At 50.4% G+C, this 25,473-nt stretch overlaps 1 protein-coding gene across 4 annotated transcripts in view; it reads left to right on the forward strand.

Annotated features, from left to right (window-relative positions):
- Nucleotides 1-25,473, forward strand: part of CABIN1 (calcineurin binding protein 1) — a 119,715-nt gene that overhangs the window by 29,744 nt on the left and 64,498 nt on the right. For all 4 annotated transcript variants that reach the window (XM_058656490.1, XM_058656489.1, XM_058656491.1 and 1 more), the window contains exons 11-22: nt 384-520; nt 987-1,204; nt 2,198-2,276; nt 2,768-2,955; nt 3,208-3,360; nt 4,359-4,553; nt 9,461-9,703; nt 10,742-10,898; nt 17,473-17,588; nt 21,907-22,068; nt 23,639-23,845; nt 24,057-24,202. In XM_058656490.1, coding sequence (XP_058512473.1) covers nt 384-520; nt 987-1,204; nt 2,198-2,276; nt 2,768-2,955; nt 3,208-3,360; nt 4,359-4,553; nt 9,461-9,703; nt 10,742-10,898; nt 17,473-17,588; nt 21,907-22,068; nt 23,639-23,845; nt 24,057-24,202 — 2,001 coding nt within the window. The remainder of the gene's footprint in view (nt 1-383; nt 521-986; nt 1,205-2,197; nt 2,277-2,767; nt 2,956-3,207; nt 3,361-4,358; nt 4,554-9,460; nt 9,704-10,741; nt 10,899-17,472; nt 17,589-21,906; nt 22,069-23,638; nt 23,846-24,056; nt 24,203-25,473) is intronic.

Raw genomic sequence — 25,473 nt, forward strand, 5'->3', positions numbered from 1 at the left:
CTCATATTTAACTTCTGTAACAGGAAGAATTCAAATATTTGTGTCAGAAGGTATGGTGTAGTTTTTGTGAGTTTCTAAAATAGATTTATTTATGTATTTATCTGAAAGAGAATTTATCTATCCCTGGTTTACAGTCAGGGCTGGGTCAGGCTGAAGCTAGGATTCAGAGAAACCCTGTTTGACTCTCCCACAAGGTGACAGAACCCAAGTACTTAGGCCATCCTCTGCTGCCTTCCACGTGGAACGGGCAGGATGTGAACCGGGCGCTGCAGTGTGGAATACAGGCATTGCAAGAGGGGGCCTAATATGCTGCACCATCACCCTACCCATCACACACAAACCCTTCCCCATTTTTGTGATTTTTGCTGTATTATTCCATGCAGGTTAAGAAAGCTGGACCCTGAGGAGGAAGATGATCCATTTAACAACTATGAAGTCCAATCGGAAGCCAAACTGGAAAGCTTCCCGAGCGTGGGGCCTCATAGAATGTCGTTTGACTCTGCCACATTTATGGAATCCGGTAGGAATCAAGCAGTCAGTGTTTATTCTGCCTTCCATTGTCCAGTAACTTGCTTACATTTTATTCTGGAGGAATGGCTCTGGGCTGTTTTCAGAAGTGCGGTTGGGGTGCTTAGGTGTGTCTGGGGCCCACGCCCTGTGACCAGCCTGGAATCTACTGCACTGCTAGGCCCTTAGTTGCTGTGTGTTGCCGGCTGAGTTGAGAGGCTTGGCTTGGCCAGTTGACTGTGTGTCCACAGCTGTTCAGTGTGCTCTGCATTTTACGTGCATGAGCTCAGTCCATACATAAGGCAGCACTGGGCAAGGGTCCTTTGGAGACTCAGCAAGGCCTACACGTGTTGTGCGCTGCCCTGCAGTGCTGATCGTGTCTGACTGGAGCTGGTGCTGGAGGGAGGATGCAGGGTCTCCTGTCACAGAGAGAGCAAAGACCCTTCCTTCAGCTCACGCTGTTCCCCTTGCTCTGGCAGAGAAGCAAGATGTGCATGAGTTCCTGCTGGAGAACCTGACCAACGGCGGCATCCTGGAGCTGATGATGCGCTACCTGAAGGGAATGGGCCACAAGTTCCTGTTGAGGTGGCCACCGGGGCTGGCGGAAGTTGTGCTCAGCGTCTACCACAGCTGGAGGAGGCACAGCACCAGCCTGCCCAACCCACTGCTGAGGGACTGCAGCAACAAGCATATCAAGGTGGGGCCTCTTAGTGGTCTGGGAGCCAGAGACCAGGCCAGGACCTTCCGTGGGTGTGAGGCTGCTGCTGCGTTGAGTTGATCGGCTGTGTCTACTGATGGGCCTGGAATGGGGTGGGGTGCGCAGGGGGCAGCTGGCAGGAGGCTCTGCCTGGTGAACCCATGCTAGTGTCAGCGGCAGGAGGCATGGTTCTGAAGGCAGAACTGGTAGGATGACCAGAACATGGATGGGAGGGAATGTGTCAGAGGGAAGGGCCCGGAGAGTTGGCCAGGGGCTGGGAAAGGGAAGCATCTGTTGTGCTGTGGAGGCCAGTGACTGTTAGTGAGGGCATACATTTAGTTCCAAGTCTTGCAGGGTGCTTCGAGATGTGGGCCTGAGCCTCAGCCTGTCTCATCTGCCTGCTTCACTCTGTTCTCAGTGCCTGCTGGAGCCCAGAGGAGCTCAGGATGCTGCTGCCAATGCCAGGCAGAGTGTGGGCAGCTCTTAGGATCTGCATGAGAGAGTGGAATGTAGAGGAGCTTGGGGTTGGCAGAGCTTCATGTCCTTTGGGGCATGTGGGTCAGCGCTGCAGCCTGCCCTACTGTCTGTGCCCACTGGGCCTTGCTCCCTAGAAGAGTCAAGGCTTTGATATCAGGTAGACCAGGTTGATCCTTTCCCAGCAGTGCCTGCTGGGCAGGTGCCTCATTGTCAAAGCCTCAGCTTCCTCAAGGGCCCTGAGAATGACACCCTGGGTTCTGGCACATTGAAGGGATGACAGCTGTAGAGTGGGTGCAGCATCCTGTCTGGCAGGACTGCCTCTTGTACAGAGAGTCCCTTAGGACTCTGCAGATAGGTCTGCCGCTCACAGGTGTGGTCCCAACGTAGGTTCCTGTGCTTCCTTTTATGTCCTGCTAAGTGGCCATTGATTATAAGTTGGGAAAAGGAAAGCAGGCCGCAGGAAGAATTGTGCTTGGGTTTGACTTTGTCCCCTTCCTTCCTGTGCCCGTCTTGCAGGACATGATGCTGATGTCTTTGTCCTGCATGGAGTTGCAGCTGGACCAGTGGCTGCTGACCAAAGGCAGGAGCTCTGCAGGTAGAAGGACCGGCATGTCAGGGCGGGTGTTCTGAGTCTGCAGGAACTGGGAGAAGCAGGAGTCCTGAAATGCACACTTAGATCTGTCATGGGCATGTTTTCTGGGTTTGTTTGTCAAGGTTCCAGGCAAGGTCTGGGGTCCAGAGGGAGCCACCCGTCTACTCCTGCCATTACTCTGGATTAAAGAAAACAGGGTCACGGCTGTACAGTGGCCACTTGATTTTTTGTGGGTCTCTAGTAGCTTCCCAAATGACATAGGTCACTCTGAAGCTATGTTGGATGCTCCATTCAGGAAACCATCCCTGTTCACTCCCAGGCTCTTGGACCCTCTGCATCTCTGACTAGTCCAACTCTGTCAATAGCTGCCATTCAGGGGGCTATGAGGCTCCCTGGGGCCACGGGTGCCCATGCAGGTTGAGGGTGATCCCTGGGGGCAGAAGGGCATTTGACTACCGCTCATGCAGTTGACTTGCTGGCCTGATGCTTTGCAGTGTCTCCTCGGAACGGCCCTGCCGGTGTGGTAAACGGCAGATTTGGACCTGACTTCCCAGGAACCCACTGCCTGGGGGACCTCCTGCAGCTGTCCTTTGCCTCATCTCAGCGTGATCTGTTTGAGGATGGCTGGTTGGAGTTTGTGGTCCGTGTTTACTGGCTCAAGGCTCGCTTTTTGGCACTGCAGGTTGGTTGCTTCCTTCTCCCTCCCTCTGTCTTTTTCTTTCCTCTCTCTCCCTTTCAAATAAATGTTTTAAAATGTAGGGCACATTTCCCATGAGTTTTTTGAGTCCCCCTCTTGACAGTAATTGGCTAAAGCCCCGACGCTTGCAGCACCTGCAGTGTGTGGAGAGCAGACACATCAGGAACCTGGCACAGCATGGTTAGTTAGTTCCCTGCCTTCTGCTCTGACCGTTGACCTGGCTTTCCTTCTGACCAGGGAGACATGGAGCAGGCCCTGGAGAACTACGACATCTGCACAGAGATGCTCCAGAGTGCCACAGCCATGCAGGCTGCGGCAGGGGCTGAGCAGAGAGACATTGTCATCCGGCTGCCCAACCTCCACAATGACTCCGTGGTTTCCCTGGAAGAGGTGAGTAGGGTTTTTAAATGGTACTTTCTTGGGCAACTATTTATTCGAAATTGTCCCAGTCAGCCCTGATACCTGACCTATCCCTGAGGAACAAGAGAGAACTGCCTGCCTACCTGCTGAGCAGGGTCCCAGGTGGGAGGGCAGGCAGGCCTGAGAGAGCCACATGGGCATGTGAATGCCCGGGGCTCCCCTCATGGCACCCTGCCCTGAGAGAGAGAGATCTTGCTTGTTCAAGCTCCCCCATGGCAGCTCTCGCCTGCAGGGTTAAAAGTGGTTATCACTCGCCTCTCCTGGCTGTGACAGCAGCTCAAGTGAAACTAAGGGAAATGTTAGCTGACACAAGCCGTGCTGTTCTGGCCATGAGGCTGGGTCTGCTGTACCTGGGATGTAAACTAGGCTCCATTCCAGTGACCTCCTTCTCCCTGGATAGCTTCAGACCCCACCACAGCTCCCCTGCTGGGATGTGTCCCAGGTGGCTGAAAGTGGCCTTCAGCTCCTTTGGAGTTGCTTGACACCACGTCTTGGTGCAGTGTCCTGCTGCCTGTGTGTTGGGGCCACGTCAGGCCCATGCGAGGAGAAGGTTCCATGATCAGTACTTTGCTGACCTCCTGCCCAGGCTCACCAAGTCCCTGACCGCCTGGTGCTCCATGGTTCTGCATCTGATTCACCGAATGTTAGTGCTCAGGCCGTGCGACTGTTCTGGTGGATGCCTTCCTGGAACCCCTCTTTCTTCTAGGGTAGTTTTTTTGGATTTAGATGTGTTTAGTTTTTAAAGAGTTGCATGCCTTGGCCTTAATGGGAAAACTTTCAAACACGTGTACCTTCGGCATTAGCACTGGTGTATATTGAGGGGGAAAATATGATTTCTTCAGGTACCAGGACTGGGGTTGAATTTTTATTCAGTTCTCTTTGTTTGGGTCTGATAAATGCAAATGCTCTCCAGATTCCCGGAGAGTGTGAGGGCTTTGCCTCAGGCCATGTTCGTGGGCCTTTTTCAGATCGAGAAGAACCTGAAGTCACTGGAGCGGTGCCAGTCCCTGGAGGAGATCCAGCGGCTGTATGAGGCCGGTGACTATAAGGCGGTCGTGCATCTGCTGCGCCCTACTTTGTGCACCAGTGGGTTTGACCGGGCCAAGCACCTGGAGTTCATGACTTCCATTCCTGAGAGGCCAGCCCAGCTGCTACTGTTGCAGGTGCGTGCCACCATGTCCTTCACACCGTCTGCTCCCTTCCTTGCTTGCCCGTTTCTTGTGGCAGTCACTGAGGTGCCCTCAAGGACATAGAGGAGAAAAACCGGAGTCAGAATCACTAAATTCACTGCCAGGAGGGTGTTAGCCAGACTAAGCACTTCAGACTTGGAAACTTCAGAACCTAGGAGAACAGTTTCAGGGTTCTGTGATGCCCAGAGTGAGCCCTGCATTTGACCCTGAACTTCTGCATGGCAGAGGAGAAAGAATGGTCAGGATACTGTCTGTCCTCCTGTGTTTGTTCCTCTCGCTTAACGTCTTTTTAAATTAACCATTAAGGAAATAGGAAAGTGGGTTAAATGTCTGATCAGCGTAAGAATCAAGATAAAGCAAAAACCTTGCGCTGTTGTGTTATTGAAGAAAAAGAACAGCTGGGGAGCTGGCAGCTGCTAAGCGCTGTGCAGGTTCCCAGCTTCCCTGAGCCTTGGTTCCTGCTGCCTAGGATGGGGGTGATGGATGACCATACAGAGGCCTCGTGTGAGAACCATACCAGCTAGCATGTGTTTTACTGTGCCAGGCACGTAGTAGCACCCTGGGGTGCCCCATCATCATTACTGTCACCCTCGGGAGGATGTTGTCCACAAATTGGAAGAAAATGAATGTAATGTGGTTAGCAGAATGCAGGCTAGCCTACTGTCCCTTAGGGATCGTGCATTTATGTTACTGGGCTCTCTCTCTGCAATTCAGAAGGAACTCAGACTTCTTGTTCAAGCGACACGAAGCTTTTTGGGCAGACAGAGTTACAGAGTGAGGGGAAGAGACAGAAAAAGGAGGAGAACTTCGATTTGCTAGTTCACTCCCAAATGACCAGGGTTTGGTCGTACAGGAGCCAGGAGCTTCATTGAGGTCTCCCATGTGGGTGGCAGGGACCCAACCTCTTAAGCCATCTTCCACTGCTTTCCTGGGTGCATCGTCAGGGAGCTGGATCAGAGTTGGAGCAGGGGCTAGTGTTGTGACATAGTGGGTAAAATTAACACCACCTGCACTGCTAGCATCCCATCTGGGCACCAGTTGTGGTCCCGGCTGCTCCGTTTCTGATCCAGAACCTTGCTGATGGGCCTGGGAAAGCAGCAGAGGATGGCCCACGTGTTTGGGTCTCTGCACCCACGTGAGAGACCCGGAAGAGGCTCCTGACTTTGGCCTGGCCCAGTCCTGACCATTGTGGCCATTTGGGGAGTGAACCAACAGATGGAAGGTTGATCTGTCTGTCTGACTATCTCTCTGTCACTCTTCCTTTCAAGTAAATGAATAAATCATTTTAAAAAAAAAAAAGCAAGGAAGAAACAGAGAGAAGGGGCAGGGGATATAGGGATATAGGATACAAGAGTCAGGTTGTGGCTTAACCTTGCTGGTCCCAGACATGAAGCATTTAATCATTAACTCTTGAGCTGAGAAACAGTTAAGAGGTGCAACTGTGGAAACCAATGGAGACCTGAAAGGGAGGAAGGGCTGAGCAAAGAGGCCCCAGCTCCTGGCACATCAGTCAGGCCTAGGCTGAGCTGGGGGTAGGGTGGGAGGTTGACACGGGTTTGACCTCTGTCACCACCACCGCAGGCTGTGGGGCGTCCCCACGTGGCTGTGTTTGGAAGGGACATCCAGGTGCAGCCTGGAGGGCCTTGGCTGCAGAGAGAGCAGCACCTTCTGCCTCAGTGCTCCAGTGTCATCTTGCTACTGCCATCCCGTGGGACTGCTGGGTGTGGCGGGACACAAGGTGGATGGGAAGAAAGTGAGAGTGACCCTGTGCTTGAAGCCTGGACCACTGCTGTGGTCCCCCTGCTTGCTGGGAGTGAGCCGTGGCCACTCAGTTTCCTGCTTGGAGAATTCCCTTAGTGTTGTTCAGAGCTGTTGAAATTTTAAAATTATTAGACATTTTATAATGAAGTCCTGCAGGTTGAAAGTGTGTGGTCAGCTCTTATGTTGCAGCTTTTTGTGTTTTGTTTGATATACAGGAGTTTGGTATCTTTATGTTGTCAAAGTACTGGGCAGGTACTCATCCACTCATTCTGCACACGAGGCTGAGCTAGTGCAGCTTGCCTGTCACTGGGAAAGGTGACACTCGGGGTACTCCCCTTCTTGAGGGAAGCAGACGAGACACACAGCAGAGAAAGCCGTGCTCGTGTTGCTGGTGTGCTGAATCTTTGTGTACGTGAGAAGCAGGGGGCACGAGAGCTTCTCTTGGCTGGTTCGCTCTCCGAAGGCTGAGCCAGGCCACAGCCAGGACCCCGCGTGGCTGCAGAGACCTCACCTGCTGTCTTCCAGGCGTGGCATCAGGAAACTTAACAAGATGCTGGGATTTGAACCCAGGCACTCAGACATGGGCTGTGGCGTCCCATACAGCATTGTCTCCACATAACCAGATGCTCGCCAGGCATTTGTGTTTTACATTCGGGTTGAACTTGCATCATCTGGCTTTTCTTGAGTCGGATGGAATTTGGAACCCTCGGCTGCAGGTCTCTCCCGGCTTGGGCAAGCCATCTTTTAGCTTTGCAGTATAATTGAGTTGTTTTCTTCCTGTTGAGTTGATTCTTTGTCCTTAATAGTTTGGGTTGCTGTTTCAAACAGGCTCCTTTGCTTAGTCATTGTATTTTCTTACTCTGTGTTGCTGTTTTATAGAAATCCTATTGATTCATAGGTGTTTATTTTGCTGCTAGCTGCTTTGCCGAATTCATGTTAATTTCTGATCCTTTTCTGTTTTGCCTGCAGTGGGTGATTGGCCCATAGTCAGTGGTAATTTGGTCTCCTTGTGTGTTGGCAGTTCTTCTGTCTTTTGGCTCTTTCTGATCTTGAATCTGGGGATTGTGAAAAGCTGGAGAGCTGCTAGTGGAATCCTGTCCTTTTTTTTTTTTTAAGATCTATTTATTTTTATTGAAAACTCGGATTTACAGAGAGACAGAGAGGAAGATCTTCCATGTGCTGGTTCACTCCCCAAGTGGCCGCAGTGGCCAGAGCTGAGCCGATGTGAAGCCAGGAGCCCAGAGCCTTTTCTGGGTCTCCCGTGTGGGTACAGGGTCCAAGGCTTTGGGCTGTCCTAAGCTGCTTTTCCAGGCCACAAGCAGGGAGCTGGATGGGAAGTGGAGCAGCCAGGACACAAACTAACATCCATATACAAACCTAGCACTCGCAAGGCAAGGATTTAAGAGCCATCATGCCAGGCCTGGATCTCTGTCTTGTCCCTGACTTACTTTCCTTTTTTTTTTTTTTTTAAAGATTTATTTTTATTGCAAAGTCAGATATACAGAGAGGAGGAGAGACAGAGAGAATGATCTTTCATCTGATGATTCACTCTCCAAGTGACCGCTATGGTCAAAGCTGCACCGATTCAAAGCCAGGAGCACGGAGCCTCTTCTGGGTCTCCCACACGGGTGCAGGGTCCCAAGGCTTTGAGCCGTCTTTGACTGCCTTCCCAGGCCACAAGCAAGGAGCTGGATGGGAAGCGGGGCTGCCAAGATTAGAACTGGTGCCTATATTGGATCCCGGCACATTCAAGGCGAGGACTTTAACCACTAGGCTATTGTGCCGGGCCCCTGTTCCTGACTTTCACAACAGCTCTGGCTTCAGTTCAAGGCCTGCAGGCTGTATCCTGCTGGGAAGCAGCGTTCTACCCCCTGTGTGTTTGGGATCTTGACCAGGGCGGTGAGCCTGGACTCTGGAGCCCATCCTACACACCCTTTTCCGCTCCTTGAAACAGATGCTGGCTTTCTCTAAGGAAGCAGGACCCTATTCTGGAAATTATGGCTAATAACATGCTGGGAGGTTATGATCTGTGTGCAGAAGCTGTAGAACATTGTAAAGACAATTTCAGAGATCCGTGTCCCTAGACCTGTCGGTGTCATCTCAGAGTGGCAGCTATGCGGGAGACACTGCTGGGCCTGGGCCATGGGAGGTCAGGGCCTGACGGGATGCCAGGCAGGAGCCGCTCCCCGCTGGTCCAACGAGCTGCCCACCTGCTCTGAACTCACAGACAGGCTGTTTCCCAGTGAACCCACACAGTGATCAAAGAGCCTGAGGTCCCAGTGTCTAAATGGTCTCTATTCTCTAGTTGTGCAAAAAGCAGCGGCTTCCAGAAAGGACATTTTAAAATAGAAGAACAGCTCCGCATGGAGCTTACCTGTGTGCCAGGCGCTGTGCTGGTACGATGCGCACATCAGCTCACTTCAAGTTTCTGAGAGGCTACCTTGGGCAGACTCGGCACTTTGGCCAGCCCTGGGCAAGGGGGCCCTCAGGACAGTGATGTCAGCATGACATGACCTTGACTCAGATCCTCTGCGTCTGACAGTCCCTGGCAGCCTGCCCCTCTCTCACTGAGCCCCCTGCAAAGGCCTGGCATGGTTGCCCAGGGGAGAAATGACAGGTGTTGTGCCATCTCCTGGTTTCACTCTTCACATGGCTGCAATGGCAGGGGCTAAGCCAGGCCAAACCAGAGGCAAGAGTTTCATCCTGGTCTCCCACAGGAGAGATGCAGGAACCCAAGCTCTTGGGCCATCTTCCATTGCTTTTCCCAGGCCATTAGCAGAAAGCTGGATCAGAAGTGAAGTGACTCGAGCACAAACCAACACCCCTATGGGAAGCTGGCATCACAGTCAGTGGCTTTACTGGCTGTGCCACAGTGCCATTCCTGAGACCCCTTTCTGAAAGTTCCCAGGCTAGCACACTCCACTGCAGCAGTGGCACGCAGGTACCAGTCTGCCTTCAGCCTGCCATCAGCCTGCCCTCAGCCTACATGGGGCTGTCTTTGTCTTTTGTACTGCCGCTTGCCTCTTTCCCCGCAACTCTGCCACCCTGTGCCCGAGCCCTGGGTGTGCTGAGCTCCTGAGCTCACGGCGCCTCCACGCTTGGTTTCTTGCCTTGCTCAGGACTCCCTGCTCCGGCTGAAGGACCACCAGCAGTGCTTCGAGTGCTCTGACGTGGCTCTGCACGAGGCTGTGCAGCAGATGATGAACTCCAGCGAGGCCGCGGCCAAGGAGGAGTGGGTGGCCACAGTGACCCAGCTGCTGCAGGGCATTGAGCAGGCACTGGCTGCCGACAGCAGTGGCAGCATCCTGAGGGACCTGTCCTCCACCACCGGCCTGGTCCGGCTCACCAACAACCTCATCCAGGTAACTGCCCTCTGGCTCTGCACCACACCCCTCCCCAGCAGGCGTCTCCTTTTTCATTGCAAGTTGGGCACTCCAGAAAAGATGCCTTGCTCTCTCTGGCTGGAGCTGTCTGGGTCTGAGCTTGCGGCTGTGCACATGCCACGGACCTCGCTGGGACTGGTCATGGCTGTTAGAGGTGATAGGACACTTGCCACCACAGGATTCTTCTGTGCACCCTTCCCAGGTGGAGGAAGCGAGCCCAGAGGGGAGACCCTGTTCTGTCTGCAGGGAGCTGGAGGCAGAATGAGGCTAGAAACCAGGCCTCCTGGCTCGCTGTCTGTAGCTACGGGGCCCTGGGTCATCTCTTAGGGGGCATACCATGCTCACCTCTTCCCAGCCCCCGTCCAGGCCATGCGCAAGGCGTGCCAGGTCCACATGCTTCACGGCTCAGCCTGGCTTCCCCTCGGTCCCTGTCCTGCCATGGTCTAAGCCCCTGCCACCTCCTGCTTTCCCTCCTGAAGCACCCTCCCCACACTCTTCCTAATGCTCTACTCTTCCAGCCCAGCCCCCAGCCTGCCCTGGCGACACTGTCTCAGATAAGCACGTACTCGTCCCCTGTTCAACACCTTCCCAGCTGTCCTCTTCCTCATTGTCTTTTATGTCCTTGGCTGTAACTATGCCAAGCCACCTCCTGGGGCCCCTGCCTGCCCACCCGTTATCCCTCCTGTCTGCCCTCCTCTACAGCCCTTGGAAGCAGCCCCTGCTCCTGTCTCAGCCACCCTGCCCCGATATCTGCACTCTTGTTGCTTGTCTCTGGCTTTCTTCCGCTGAGGTGTCATCTCCCCAGTGCCCATTCCCAGGGCCCAGCATCCAGGAGGTGCCTGAGAGTATCAGTAGCTGCATGTGGCACAGAGAGCGAGGAGGGAATACAAGGGGACTCTGTCACTATCAAATGGCATGCTGAGGTGCTGCCAGGCCAGTGTCTCTTATCAGAGCTGGGTGGGCAGTGGGCAGGGCTGGCCCCGCTGTGACACCCCTGGTGCCCTGTGCCCCCACCAGGTCATTGACTGCAGTATGGCTGTGCAAGAGGAGCCCAAGGAGCCCCACGTGTCCTCGGTGCTGCCATGGATCATCCTGCACCGGATCATCTGGCAGGAGGAAGACACCTTCCGCTCCCTGTGCCACCAGCAGCAACTTCAGAACCCAGTGGAGGAAGGTGTGCACTCAGCGAGTTTGTGGGGTTGGCCCTGACTCAAGCGTCTTTGCCTCTGGGTTCTGTTCTTCCCCAGGTGCCGTGAGCGGGCTGGGGTCACAGAGTGACAGGACTAGGCTTGGAGCTTGAGCAGAAGCTGTCACAGCTGTTTCTCCCTGTGCAGCAGCAAGGAGCAGGGCATATGGGTTGTGGCGGGTGTGTGCACGTGCAGCCCAGGAAATGACAGCAGGGTGAGTGCTTGGGGAGTGTTGGCACCACTCCAGGCTGGCACTGCTGCCTGCTTCTGTGTCCCTACGGCAGTTGCCGGGGACAGGAAGCCAGGGCAGTGTGGAGTGGGCACAGGTTCCACATAACAGCTGTCACTTCGTGCGTATGTGACCCAGGGCAAGTCCGCCTCTTTCCCTCTGTTCATCCCAAGCATAATAGTCCCTGCCTCAGAGATTTGTGCACTGGACGAAGTGAAATAATAAAGGCAGTGAGTGAATGTGGCACAGGAAACTGGCACAAGGTGGGTGGAGAGGCTGGGTGGGTGCGCGTTTGGCCTTTGGTATAGACGTGGCTTGAGAGTTCCGGTCAGGGCAGCAGGAGGAAAAGGGCTGAGCTGAAGGAACTACGTCACAGCACCAGCTACCCAGCCCCAAAGGCAGCCTGCCCCAAGCATCTTTTAGTTAGTTAGTTAGTTTCCTTGCATATGCAGTCCAGACTTGGTCTCCACACATCACATCCCCTTTTTGTATAGTTGTGACAATGTGATGGTATTTCACCTCGTTGAAGTCTGGGAATTAAGAGATGAGTTTATTTAGGTACAAAACAACTTTGAAATCCATGCTTAATTTTTTTTTTCATGGTGTAGCATTTTGCATGACCTTAATGAAGTACCCTCATAAAACACATATCTATGCTTTTATTCAGCTGGCTTAAGAATAGGTTTTGGGGGAAGTAAGCCCTGAGACAGGGTGTATTATGGATCAGTGCTTGTCAAAGGAGGTAGAGGAAGAGGATTGGGCAGAGGGAGGAGTGGGTTGCTGCAGGGAGTTTCCGCTAGCGCTACCCCATCACATGGAACTGAAGTACACAGCCTTTGTACTTCCATCTGCCCAATTTCTGGATGTGGCTCCCACAGCAGTTGTGTGACCTGGGTGAGGTGAGTCCCTGAAGCTGTAGCAGGCCCCGAAGGAACTGACTTCTGGAAGTTGTTCCCTAATGTCCTGTGAGCCCTGCATGCAGCCCTCGCCGACTTACCTGCCTTCAGCTCCTCTGCACATACAAATAGAATGAAAACTATATCTTTAAGGACAAGTTAATTCGGTCATGTGGGGGAAAATACCCCCCACATCTCATTTGTGGTGTGTAAGAATACCAGAGTCTAGCAAACTGCCCGTGTCCAACATGAGAGAGCAGGAAGAGATGACCTGCTGAGGTCGCCCACCGTAGCCAAGTCCCACCTGCTGGAGGGACACAGGGGAAGAGTGGAGGTCGCATCCGAGGAAGAGATGAGCTCAGGCCAGGAGGAAACATTGATGGACCATGGGAAAGAGATAAAGGGCTGTAAATGGCTTGCACCTGGGACCTAATAATGTATTTATTATTTTACTTTCTTTTTTTGCTTGTTTAAAATATTATTTTTATTTGAAAGGCAGAATTATAGAGAAAAGCAAAGAGAGAGAGAGAGATTTCCATCCATTGGTTCACACTTTAGATGGCTACAATGGCCAGAGCCAAGTCAACCCAAAGCCAGGCACCAGGAGCTTTCTCTGGATTTCCCATGTGGATGTAGGGTCCCAAGGACTTGGGCCATCCTCTGCAGCTTTCCTGCACCACGAGCAGGTAGCTGGATAGGAAGTGGAGCAGCTGAGACATGAATCGGTGCCCATATGGGATTGCCAGTGCTGCAGACAGAGGATTAGCCGGCTGCAACACAGTGCCAGCTCCAGGATAATTTGTTGTAAAAATTGAGCTGTTAGAGCTTGCCAAAATCACATCTGGAAAGTGGCTGGTATTCTGCCAGCTTCGGAAGCAGGAGCTGGGAGCAAGGCTGGCAGAGGCACCCATGTTCCCAGCTTACTCAGTTGCTGGCGGCTGAAGACAGTTTACAACAGTGTGGGGGGGGGGGGGGAGAACAAAAGCGAGCTGATAAAGCAAAATGAAATGAAAACTGGCAGACTAAGGGAAAACATTGCCACCCAAGTTGCGTCATGGTAAACTCATAAACACAAACCATCCACACTGAAGTGGAAGTGAGTAGGTGTGCGGAAGGGCTAAGAGCGTTGGGAGTAGATGTTAGACATGCAGGCCCAAGGTGATGTTGGGCCGGGAGAGTGCTCTGAGGCAAAGGGCCCGGGGGAGGAGGAGCAGATGACCAATTCACACGCGGGACAGTTCCTCCAAATTGTGATGAAAATGGAATTCTCAGAGTCCAGCCCCGCAGTAAGTGCTAGAATCCACAGCCACCCCAGTCAGGCATATCCTGGTAAAGGATCTGTTAGGGATGAAGATTGTCTGGGTGGAGCAACATTGAGAGTCAGTCAGTGCGGAGTGATGTATGGTAGGTCTCGTGCTTTCTTAAGAACTGGTGGTCTAGTAAGACAAGTAGCCAAGTTGTGGTTGAGTGATTACAAACATTTTACAGCCAGGGACCCCAGTTCTCTTGAATGCTTCTTAGAAACTTTTGGTACTGTGGCATGCAGGTTAAGCCTCCACCTGCAAAGGCCAGCATCCCATTTGCATGCCAGTTTGAGTCCTGGCTGCTCCACTTCCAATACAGCTCCCTGCTTGTGGCCTGGGAAAGCAGCAGAGGATGCCCCAAGCCCTAGGGCCCTTCCACCCATATGGGAGACCCAGAAGAAGCTCCTGGCTCCTGGCTTCAGTTTGCCCTCCCTGCTGGCCTTTGAAGCTTTTCTGGGAGCGTGAAACAGCGGATGGAACACCTGTCTTCTCTCCTTCTGTTTCTGTAACTCCGCCCTTGAAATAAAATAAATAACTAAATAAATCTTTAAGTGGGGAGGGGCAGGGGACCTCTTCAGGAGGACAAAGTCAGGAAGCCAGCCAGGGTCGGAGAGGAAAAGCCTCGGGAGGAGACCGGTGAAGAGCACCTCATCGTTCAGGACTGGGCTCCAGGAGAGCAGCTGGAGGCTGGCGTTGTCAGGCAGCAGGCTAAGCCTCCATTTATGACACCACCGTCCATGTCTGTGTGCTGGGGGCCCAGGCCAGGCTGCTCAGCCTTCACCCCAACTCCCTGCCAGGGTGCCTGAGAAAACAGTGCTTAGTCCTGCCACCAGGCTGTGTCGTCGTCATCTGGGAAGTGAACCAGAGGACGGAAGATCTCTTTGTCACTCCCTTCCTCTCTCTGTTCATGCTGCTTGTAAAACATGCAGATAAATCTTGAAAGAGAAAAAGCAGTTAGGCTGAATATGGTCATAGGAAAGTGTGGAAATGTTACAAATCTTGAATCTCTACAAATTGTATGAACCACATTTTGAGAGGAAGAAGTGTTACAAAGCTAAACACTGGTCTTGTCTAGTGGAGAATCATTTGATACCCTAGGAAAATGGAGATTAATTTAAAAGCCACATGAAAACCTTAAAAGGAGTAGCTTAAAATTCTTATAACTATCTGATCTTCTTTATTTATTTTTTAAACCAGAGCTTATCGTGCTTCTTTGGCTAGGACTCGCCAATAAAAAAAGTACAAAATGAGTTTCATGAAAGAAACTTATTTCTACTGACTGATTTGTTTTGTTTTGTTTTGTTTTCTATTCTGATGTATTCTATCTGACTCCATTCCAAAAAATGCTAGTTATAAACCATAACTGGCATGGCCCAGAGTTTCAAAATTACTGAGAGGTCCTCAAAGAACTATCAGTGCTGAACAAAAGATGAACTGGAAAATTAGTAATTTTTAATCTATTTTTAAATATTTTTATTATATTTTAAAATATATATATATATATATATTTTTTTTTTTTTTTAAGATTTTATTATTATTGGAAAGCCGGATATACAGAGAGGAGGAGAGACAGAGAGGAAGATCTTCCATCCGATGTTTCACTCCCCAAGTGAGCTGCAATGGGCCGGTACGCGCCAATCCAATGCCGGGGCCAGGAACCTCTTCCGGATCTCCCACGCAGGTGCAGGGTCCCAAAGCTTTGGGCCATCCTCTCCTGCTTTCCCAGGCCACAAGCAGGGAGCTGGATGGGAAGTGGAGCTGCCGGGATCAAAACCGGCGCCCATATGGGATCCCGGGGCTTTCAAGGCGAGGACTTTAGCCGCTACGCCACTGTGCAGGGCCCTTAAAATATATTTTAATAAGATATTTTAAAATATTTATTTTTATTGAAAAGATAGATTTGCAAAGAGAAGAAGATACAGAGAGGTCTTCCATCTGCTGATTCATTCCCCAAATGGCTGCAGTGGTTAGAGCTGAGCCAATCAGGAACCAGGAGCTTTGGCTGGGTCTCCCATGTGGGTGCAGAGGGTCCAAGAATTTGGGCCATTCCCCACTGTTTTCTCAGACCACAAGCAGGGAGCTAGATGGGAAGTGGAGCAGCCAGGACACAAACTCATGTACATATGGGATGCTGGTGCTTACAAGTGGAGGATTAATTAGCCTGTTGAGCAACTGTGTCAGCCCCAGTAGTTTGTTCTTATTTTAATTTTTTTTTAAAACAATGAGTATCATATATTTAATTACCTTAATATACCCAGGCAAGGGAGCCTATTCTTGTTGATTTCTTTATTTCTTTTTTTTTTTAAGATTTATTTATTTTTACCGCAAAGTTATATACAGAGAAGAAGAGAGACAGAGAGGATGATCTTTTGTCCAATGATTCACTCCCCAAATGACCACTATGGCCAGAGCTGAGCCAGTCCAAAGCAAGGAGCCAGGAGCTTCTTCTGGGTCTCCCACGTAGGTGCAAGGTCCCAAGGCCGTCCTCAACTGTTTTCTCAGGCCACAGCAGGGAGCTGGATGGGAAGCAGGACCGCCAGGATACAAACTGGCACAATATGGGATCCTGGGCGTTCAAGGCAAGGACTTCAGCCACTAGGCTACTGTGCAGGGCCGTGTTGTTTTGTGTATTTATTTATTTGCAAGGCGGAGACAAACAGAGGCAAATCTCTCATCCACTATTTTACTTCCTGAATATCTGCAACAGTAAGACTTAGCCAGGCCAGACAAAGAGCCTGGTCTCCCATATGGGTGGCAAGGACCCTGTCGTGCAGCCGTCGCCTTCTGGCTGCCAGGATCCACGTGAGCAGGAGGCTGGAGTCAGGAGTGGAGCGGGGCCCTCAGTCCAGGCCCTGGGATGAGGGGTGAAGGATGTCAGAGGCGTCTCCACGGCTGTGCCAGCCACCTGCCCAGCGCTCCTCTACCCTTTTGTTTTACTTTTCTTTCTGTAACGTTCAAGAAATCCTCAATATAAGGCTGTTTTAAGTTGAGAAATGATGTTCATACCATGGATTCCTTTGTTATAAATTATTTGCTTCATTAGAAAAACCTCGTGGATAAGGGGTTTTAAAAAAAGTTCATGGGGAATGCATATTATAAGTAAAGTATACGTGGTTTTTAAAATTATCTTGCACCAAAATAAGCTTTTCTTTTAATTCCATTTTTAAAGATTTATTTCTTTATTTATATTGAAAAGTCAGATTTACAGAGAGAAGAAGAAGAGACAGAGAGAAAGATCTTCCATCCACTGGTTTACATCCCAGGTGGCCATAAAAGCTGGAGCTGAGCCGATCCAAAGCCAGGAGCCAGGAGCTTCTCCAAGTCTCCCATGTGGGTGCAGCGTACCAAGGCTTTGGGTTATCCTCAACTGCTTTCCCAGGTCACAAGCAGGAAACTAAAAGGGGAATTGGAGCAGCTGGGATTAGAACTGGTGCCTATATGGGATCCCGGCTCATGCAAGGCGATTACTTTAGCCACTAGGCTACTGCGCTGCGTCCTAGTTCCATTCTTATGAACTTTTGGAATACAAGGAAGATTACTTTGAGTAACATTCACCAACCAAATACTAGCATTGCTTCTTTGAGAGGTGGTATTTTGGTAGGTGAAGCCCTCTTCATAATTTGAAGGTTTGGTTCATTTCATCAGTATCTGTTGCTTTAGTAAGGCCAATCAGATCATTCCTTAGTCTAACAGACAATTAAAAAAGGGAAGAAGGCTGCAACTGCTTGATAACAGGGTAATGTATCAGGCTGATCTTTTTCTGCCTGCCGGTATCGGCATCCCTTGTGATGAACAGCTCATGTCCAAGCGGCTCTGCTTTCAGTCTAGCCCCTGGTGGCCTGGGAAAGCAAGAGGACGGCCCAAGACCTTGGGCCACTGAACCCACGTGGGAAACCTGAGAAGCCCTGGCTCCTGGCTTCAGATTGGCTCTACTGTAGCTGTTGCAGCTGTTTGGGAAGTGGGTCAATGGATGGAAGATTTTTGCTCTCATTGTTTCTCCCTCTCTCTCTGTAACTTTTACATTTCAAATAAAATAACTAAATCTTAAGAAAAAAAAAAAGAGTGTCTCAGAGCCAGCTGTGGGTGCACCTGCCCCTGTGCTAACTCATTCTCTCACTCTGCATCCTGCCAGGGCTGTCAGAGACACCCATGTTGCCATCCTCCCTCATGCTGCTCAACACAGCCCATGAGTATTTGGGCAGAAGGTCCTGGTGCTGCAATTCTGACGGGGCTCTGCTGAGATTCTACGTGAGTGTCTCCTTGTCCTCCACACAGGCACACCATGGGCTGCCCTGCCGGGCTGCTGCATGATCCGGGAATGTACCTGCAGAGGGGGACACAGCCATGTCATTACCCTTGTGCCACCTACCATGGAGCCTTCTATACTTCTTGGTCTTCCTGCGTGTATGTGATTATTGAAACTTGCCAGAGACTCGGAACATGGGTTCCCTCAGACAGCTGAGGCTCAGGACGTGGCTTTACACAGTAGGTGGCATTAGATCAACTAGTTACCACTGAGTGAGGCACTGGGTTTTTGCATGTAATGGTAAGTTAGGGTAATAACTGCATTCTTCCCCCCTGCCACCTCCCTTGGAGACGTGTTTGCCAGCCACCACTCTTGGCCAGGTTGTAATTGCTCAGTCAATAGCTATTGCGTTCATTCAGTCAGTAAATGTTTGGCAAGCAGAAATAAGCCTCCTCGTGCTTGCCAACAGTGGTGATAGCTCCTGTGACTTGATGATGGAGATAAACAGTATGAACTTTCTCCAGTTCTTGCTGTTGAGTGTGAAGCCAATCAGCACCCAGACAGGTTAGAAAAACACCCAGCATTTGGATATTTCAAGGAAATGGAACACCCAACCTGGCCTGTAGTGTGTGTTAATTTATTTACATATTATTCATGGGTGCTTTTGCAATACCCTGCTAGAGTCAGGAAGCTGTGAAAGTGTCTAGGGTCTGCAAAGCCTAAAGCCTTTTCTGTGTGGCTCTTAGGTTGGCTGTCCTGTGCTTCCCTGTTCAGTGAGCGTGCTGTCTTTACAGTTGTAGCTTTCTTTCCTAGTACTCCTGGTCTTTCTCCTCTGCCCTGGTTTCTCTCTGTATTGTAGCACCCGAACCTGCCTCTGCCCACCCATCACACAGCAAGCCAATCACTGCTGCTAAAATAGTGGAAGAAAGTGATTTATTTTGCAGTGTGCAGAATGAAGAGCTGGGAAGCTGTCACTTAGTTTCTGGGTTCCTGGAGGGGTTAGAGTTCAGGTTTCTTACAGATGGACTTTTCATAGCTGCGAGTCCCTGTTGTCTACAGTGTCCATGGCCCTCCTTTGCTTGAGGAACAGCATTGGGGTTTAGGGGGGAATTTTGATGATGGCAAAGTGGGCTTCAGTCAGTCAAGTGAGAGCTACTTCTTGCTTAGGCCCTGGGACTGCTGGAAAAACCCTCAAGGTAAGACTAAGCATCAGAATGTCATCTTTAGAGAACGTAAATGACTTTTGAGTCTTAGGATTAGGGATGCTGTGGTAGCACCTACCACATCCCCCAATTGAGGGTGTTAAATTGATTTTCAGTTATAAAACTGGGTAAGGAAGGGAGGCTGGGAGTCCATAGGAGACTAGAATCTCACATTATCTGGCTTTCATTGACATCTAGCTTGCCATATAACTTAGGGTGTATGTCTGGTGTGTGTCTTTGGTGTGGAGATAGGGACTCCCATTTGGGTCATGGGGATCCAGAGCCCTAGCTAGACTCAGAGAGACTCCCCAAACTACACTTAGTCCAGGTTCTTGTCTTGCCATGTGTGAGTATATAACCAGGAGGCATAGATAGAGGTGAGCAGAAAATCAGCATTTATTGAAAGGGAAAGGATTTATTGAAAAGGAGAGAATAGTACACACCGAAGCAGGAGTGCAGGCAACAGATTGGAGACCAAATTGTCCCCACCGAAGCCAAGTTCATCATTTTTTATAGAATAGTGGGGTGGTGCTTGGGGCATGGCCTGATGGAAGAACTAAAGCAGGCAGGGTTTAGGGCCCGGCGGCGTGGCCTAGCGGCTAAAGTCCTTGCCTTGAAAGCCCCGGGATCCCATATGGGCGCCGGTTCTAGTCCCGGCAGCTCCACTTCCCATCCAGCTCCCTGCTTGTGGCCTGGGAAAGCAGTCAAGGATGACCCAATGCATTGGGACCCTGCACCCGCGTGGGAGACCCGGAAGAGATTTCTGGTTCCCGGCTTCGGATCAGCGCGCACTGGCCCGTTGCGGCTCACTTGGGGAGTGAATCATCGGACAGAAGATCTTCCTCTCTGTATATCTGACTTTGTAATAAAAATAAATCTTAAAAAAAAAAAAAAAAGAAGGCAGGGTTTGGGTGGGGCCTCAGGATACACAGTCTCCAAGGTGTCCCGACATGGGGGCAAGGTGCAAAGGGAAGCTTGGCTGCCTGTTAAGGAGTGAATGCACAGAGACCTTGGACGATATGCATAGTTTGCGTGTTGGCAGGCCTCCGTCCCCTGAGCCCCACTGACTCGGTGCCTAGCCCACGTCCTCTTCTCCGCTGACTGCAACTTCTGAGACAGTGGGTATTTTTGTTAGTTTGGTTCATTGCTCTAAGTTCCTAGGCCAGTGCCAGGCACAGAGTAGGTGCTTAGCAAACGGGGGTTGAAGGAGACTGAACTTGTATGTAAGCTCACGCATGTGTCGGGCTAGGCAGCTTGTACAGCCCGTGTGTTGGAGGCTGTGGAGAGCTGGAAGAGACCCATCTGACCCAGGATGTGGAGCTGATTAGTGAACACCAGACTCCAGCCCCCCCAGCCTGTGGACTCCTCGCCATGTCACCCCAGACCAGCTCTGCACTCGGAACCATTTTTGGAAGAGTTGTACCAGGCTGTGTCTGTGCTGCTGCCCAGAAATAACCACTCTCTCTGCCAGTCACTGGTCTGAGTGTGCCCGCCCTCCTGTTCTAAAACCACTCTGTCTTGAGGCTTGTCTGAAATGGTCTTTTCTTACTGTCAGCTATTGGATTATTAATTTGTTTTTTCTTTGCTTTTTAACTTACAGGTTACCCCCACCATATTATTTTTTTGGTTTTACCCTGTGTTGTTCCTGGCTTACTGAGTTAAATACCTATTCAGTCTTCAGTTTTCTTTTCTTTTTTTTTTTTTTTAAAGATTTATTTTATTTTTATTACAAAGTCAGATATACGGAGAGGAGGAGAGATAGAGAGGAAGTGGAGCTGCCAGGATTAGAACCAGCGGCCACATGGGATCAAGGCGAGGACCTTAGCCACCAGGCCATGCTGCCGAGCCCCAGTCTTCAGTTTTCTAATGCATGTATTGAAAACTCATGTTTTCCCCCAATGCACTTTTTAAAAAAGATTTATCTTTTATTACAAAGTCAGATTTACAAAGAGCAGGAGATCAGAGACAAAGATCATCTGTCTGCTGGTTCACTCCCCAAGTGGCCACAAAGGCTGGAGCTGAGCTGATCCAAAGTCAGGACCCAGGCGTCTCCTCTGGGTCTCCCAGGCGGGTGCAGGGTCCCAAAGCTTCAGGCCATCCTCTCCTGCTTTCCCAGGCCACAAGCAGGGAGCTGGATGGAAAGTGGAGCAGCCGGGATTAGAACTGGTACACATATGGGAGCCTGACTCGTGTAAAGCAAAGACTTTAACCACTATGCTACCACGCCGAGCCACCCACCCCTGAAATAGACTTTTTTTTTAAAGATTTATTTTATTTTTATTACAAAGTCAGATATACTGAGAGGAGGAGAGATAGAGAGGAAGTGGAGCCGCCGGGATTAGAACTAGCGGCCATATGGGATCAAGGCGAGGACTTTAGCCACTAGGCCACGCTGCCGAGCCCCCTGAAATAGACTTTTAACAGCATCCCTAAGTTTTGGTATTTTGTGTTTGGGATTTTTCTGTGATTGATTTCTGGTTTTACTGAATTACATTCAGAGGATGTGGTGTTTGTTAACTTTAGTCCCTTGATACTTGCTGAAACTCATTTTTCATCTAGTTTTTGGTAAAAGTCCTATGGATGCTTGAAAAGAAAGTGCGTTTACTAATAGGCATAACAATGACCAGGAATCTCAAATGCAAGGATGTAGCTAGCTTGTTTACTGTGCTGTTCACATCCTGTCTGACATTGAGCCCTAGTGGAATTGATCACACCCCTGATGGGTATTTATAAACATGTGCTCAGGTTCATCTGTTGTGTTGGGATCCGAGAGTCTTAAAAGCAGGGAATTGTGTCACTGTGCCTAGCACAAATAATAATTGTGGCTAGATCAATGAGTGAAGATGTTAGCAGGGAATGTGTGATACCTTCCAGTGGCTGGTGGGCACTGGCTAGGCGTGCTGGGAGGCAGCAGCAGAGCAAGCTCGTCAAGAGGCCCAGAGTTACTCCCTCTACGAAAACAGGTGTTTTCCAGACAACTGCTCTTTGAGAATCAGGTCACTCATAACCTCCATAGATTAAAAGAGTTGATACAGTGATGGTTTCCCTGGGCCCGTGTCCAACAGGGAGGCTTTGGCTACTGGCCCTCTGCTCAGGTGTTTTCTCCCATCCCTTGCAGGTGCGAGTTCTCCACAAGGAGCTTGCTGCATCCACCTCTGAAGACACACACCCCTACAAGGAAGAGCTGGAGACAGCCTTGGAGCAATGCTTCTACTGCCTGTACAGCTTCCCCAGCAAGAAGAGCAAGGCCAGGTACCTGGAGGAGCACTCGGCCCAGCAGGTGAGGGCCCCACAGCAGGCAAAGGAAGTAGGAGCCCTGGGCTCTCTGGAAGGACATGAGTTTGTTGGCACCCAGCTCTCAGTCTCAGCTGGAATTATTCCAGGAGGGGAAAGAAGCCAGTCTGATCAATAGGCTACTAAGAGGACAAGGACTTTCCTTGCAGAATATGTCACCTTTTTTTTTAAGACTTATTTTTATTTATTTGAAATGCTCAGTACATACAGGAAGGGACAGAGATAGAGGTCTTCAATCCACTGGTTCACTTCCCAGGAGGTCACCTGGCCAGGACCTGACCAGGCCAAAGCCATAAGCCAGGAGCTTCTCCTGGGTGTTCTATATGGGTTCAGAGACCCAAACCCTTGGCTCAACCTCTGCTGATTTCCCAGATGTGTTAGCAGGGAGTAAAATCAGAAATGGAGCAGCCAGGACTCAATCCAGCACCCATCTGGGATGGCAGCTCTCTCTGCTATTCCACAGTACCAACCTGATGACTTCTCTTCTTACTTGTTGACAACTCATTCAAAAATGACGTGTGGCAGTTGTCAGTGGATTTCTTTCCAATTTGGATAATATTAAGAATTTCTTAGGGGTTTTTCATTTTTGTTATTTTGGTCTTCAGGATGCTACTGAATATCATTATTGTCCATTTTCCTTTGGTCTTAGGAATTCCATTCTCTGAAGAAGCGATTGAGAACCTTTTTTCTGCCAGTGGCAATTTGGATATTTATAATATCATCAACTTTTAAAAAAAAGTCTACTATAGATTTATTGAATTTTAAGTCTGGTCTGTGGTTGCCTTGGCAGGACCAAACCAAATAATTCTGTGAGCTTCATGCAGCCCACAGACCAGACATTCCCTGCCCCTACTAGTCTAAGCACCTAGGGCAGGGTCTCTGCTGAGGCTGCGGTACCTAAAACCATCCTGGCTTAGAGTCCATGCCCAGTCAATATTTGTCAACTAAGTGACCAAGTAGCAGGCTAAGATGTGGACAGGGCTGGTAGCTGGCCCACGGCCTCAGCCCTAATTGAAACCGCAACTCAGCTCAATAGTGTAGGCTTACAGAGAGCAGACCTCAGTTCCCAATATTTGCCTTTTTGAAGAACTGGCTTATGTTCTTTAGACACTTGGATTTGGGGGTTATGAGGTATGCTTTTTTTCTGTTTGTTTTCATTTAAAAGAGAGAGCAAGGATGTACCCAACAGAATGTTCCTGTCTTTTGATTCACTCCCCAAATGCCTGCAACTGCCTAGGCAAGGCTGAACTCAATCCATGTCATCCATGTGATGACAGCAACCCAATTCCTTGAGTTATTAGCCTCCCTGCCTCCTGGGGCCTGCCTTTGCAGGTAGCTGGAGTCAGATACTGAACCCAGGGTACTCCAGAGTACTTAACCACGAGGCTAATGGCAGCATGTGCCAGCACACAGACTTGAAGCACAATGGGGATTTGTTTTATGTTCTCCAGTGTGTTGTGACTTCATTTATCCACACAGTACTTCTCCATAGAGAAAATGCTTCCTTTTTCCCTTACCCTGAATGTACTATCATCTGCCTTCTGTCTTTTTTCAAGGTGGACCTCATATGGGAGGATGCTCTGTTTATGTTTGAATATTTTAAACCCAAGACACTTCCTGAATTTGACAGTTATAAGACCAGTACTGTGTCTGCTGACTTGGCCAACCTCTTGAAGAGAATTGCCACCATTGTGCCCCGCACAGAGAGGCCAGCACTGAGTATGGACAAGGTCTCCGCCTACATCGAGGGCACTTCATCCGAGGTGGGCTCCAGGGCACAGGAGGAGGTATGGGTGACGGGGTGAGGCATCCCCTTCCGCTTGGGCACTGCTGCCTGTGTGCCCTTTTTGCTCTGCTGTGCACTGTACAACAGGGCCAGGAGAAGCTGGGGAGTCAGCCAAGCATCCTGGCGTTTCAGGCCACACATGAGTCCTTGGTTCCATCTCACCTCATGTTCTCCCTCTCACCTGGCAGGTGCCCTGCCTTCCAGAAGGTGCTGACCCCTCCCCTCCCGTGGTAAATGAACTCTACTACCTCCTGGCTGATTATCATTTCAAAAACAAGGAGCAGTCCAAGGCCATCAAATTTTATATGCATGACATCTGCATCTGCCCCAACAGGTGCGTGGTGTGGGCACAGGCCAGGCTCGTGGTGGGGGTGGTTGGGAGAAGTCCAGCTCAGCAAACTCTGCAGTGGCGCAGCATGGGATTTCCCTGCCTAAATAGAAACCCCAGGGAAAGGAATATGAAGGCGGTTTAGCATGTGGAAGCTCTTAGGAAAGGCAGGCTCTTCAGAGAAAGGGTGATGGGGGAAGACTTCCTTCCCGAAGACCTGTGTGAGGAGCACTAAGATCAGAGGTGGTACCAGGTCTCCATCTAGGCCCTGGCATTTGGAGTAGAGAGACACTGCCTGGCTCTGTCTGCTTCTTTTATATACGGCCTTCTTTCCTGCCCCAGGCTCTAGGCAGTTGGCAGCTACCTCCCCTGCATGATCTTTGGTTATGCTTACTTTGTTTTGTGGGGTTGTGAGTACTTGCTCTGGGGCCAGGACATCATTGACAGTAGTGGTTGTCCTGATGGAACATGTAGGAGAGCCCATTGTACATGAAGCTCATGCCTTGCTTCCCACAGGGCTCTGCCCAGTTCTAAAGGTATACTGGTTGACCTAGGACTCTTAAAGCACCCTACTATACTCAAGAAGTATCTGGAATGTTCGATTAACAGGGAATGTCTTCTCATGGCTTTGCTGTACCTAGGAGGTGAGCCTCGGTCACGAACAAGATAAGACCACCCTCTGTGGATGAGCTACATCCACAGAGTCTAGAGCAGCACCTGTAGTCAGCCTTCCTGGAAGTATTCAGGGGCCATATCACAGTGGCTACCTTGAGCCATCCTGTCCCAGGGGAAACCAGAACGTTCCACCTGTTAGGCCCCACTTGTCCTGAGAAGAAGGAACTGAAGTCTGAGTAGAGAAGACAGTTTAGGACCTGTACTTGTGGAAGAGGCTGTCACGGGCCCTTTGTCTCCAACCTGAGCTCTCCTCCAGAGAGGGAACATGGGTGATGGCATGCTGTTCTCCAGCTGACCAAATGTAAACACATGTGGTTGTCTGCTCTGCATCACTGCTTGCTTGTATCAAACTCACCTGTCCGCAGGGTGTTGGGTGCCTGCTGGACTCCTGCAGAGCACCTTTCACCCGACAACCCCTCGGTCAATGGAGTGAGGATCATGCTGGATGCACCAGGCCACCCTCCTATTACGTGTCTCATCATTCAGAGGGTGTCAGGCCATTAGCCTCTGTCCACTAGGCAGCCCTGCTACGGAGGAGGGGTCTGCTCTGAGAACTGGCCTTTGAGCCAGATAGGAACTTGGTAGCTCTGTCCTGGGTTTGA

The sequence above is a fragment of the Ochotona princeps genome, chromosome 29 (genome assembly GCF_030435755.1).
Source record: "Ochotona princeps isolate mOchPri1 chromosome 29, mOchPri1.hap1, whole genome shotgun sequence".
NCBI classification, from domain to species: domain Eukaryota; kingdom Metazoa; phylum Chordata; class Mammalia; order Lagomorpha; family Ochotonidae; genus Ochotona; species Ochotona princeps.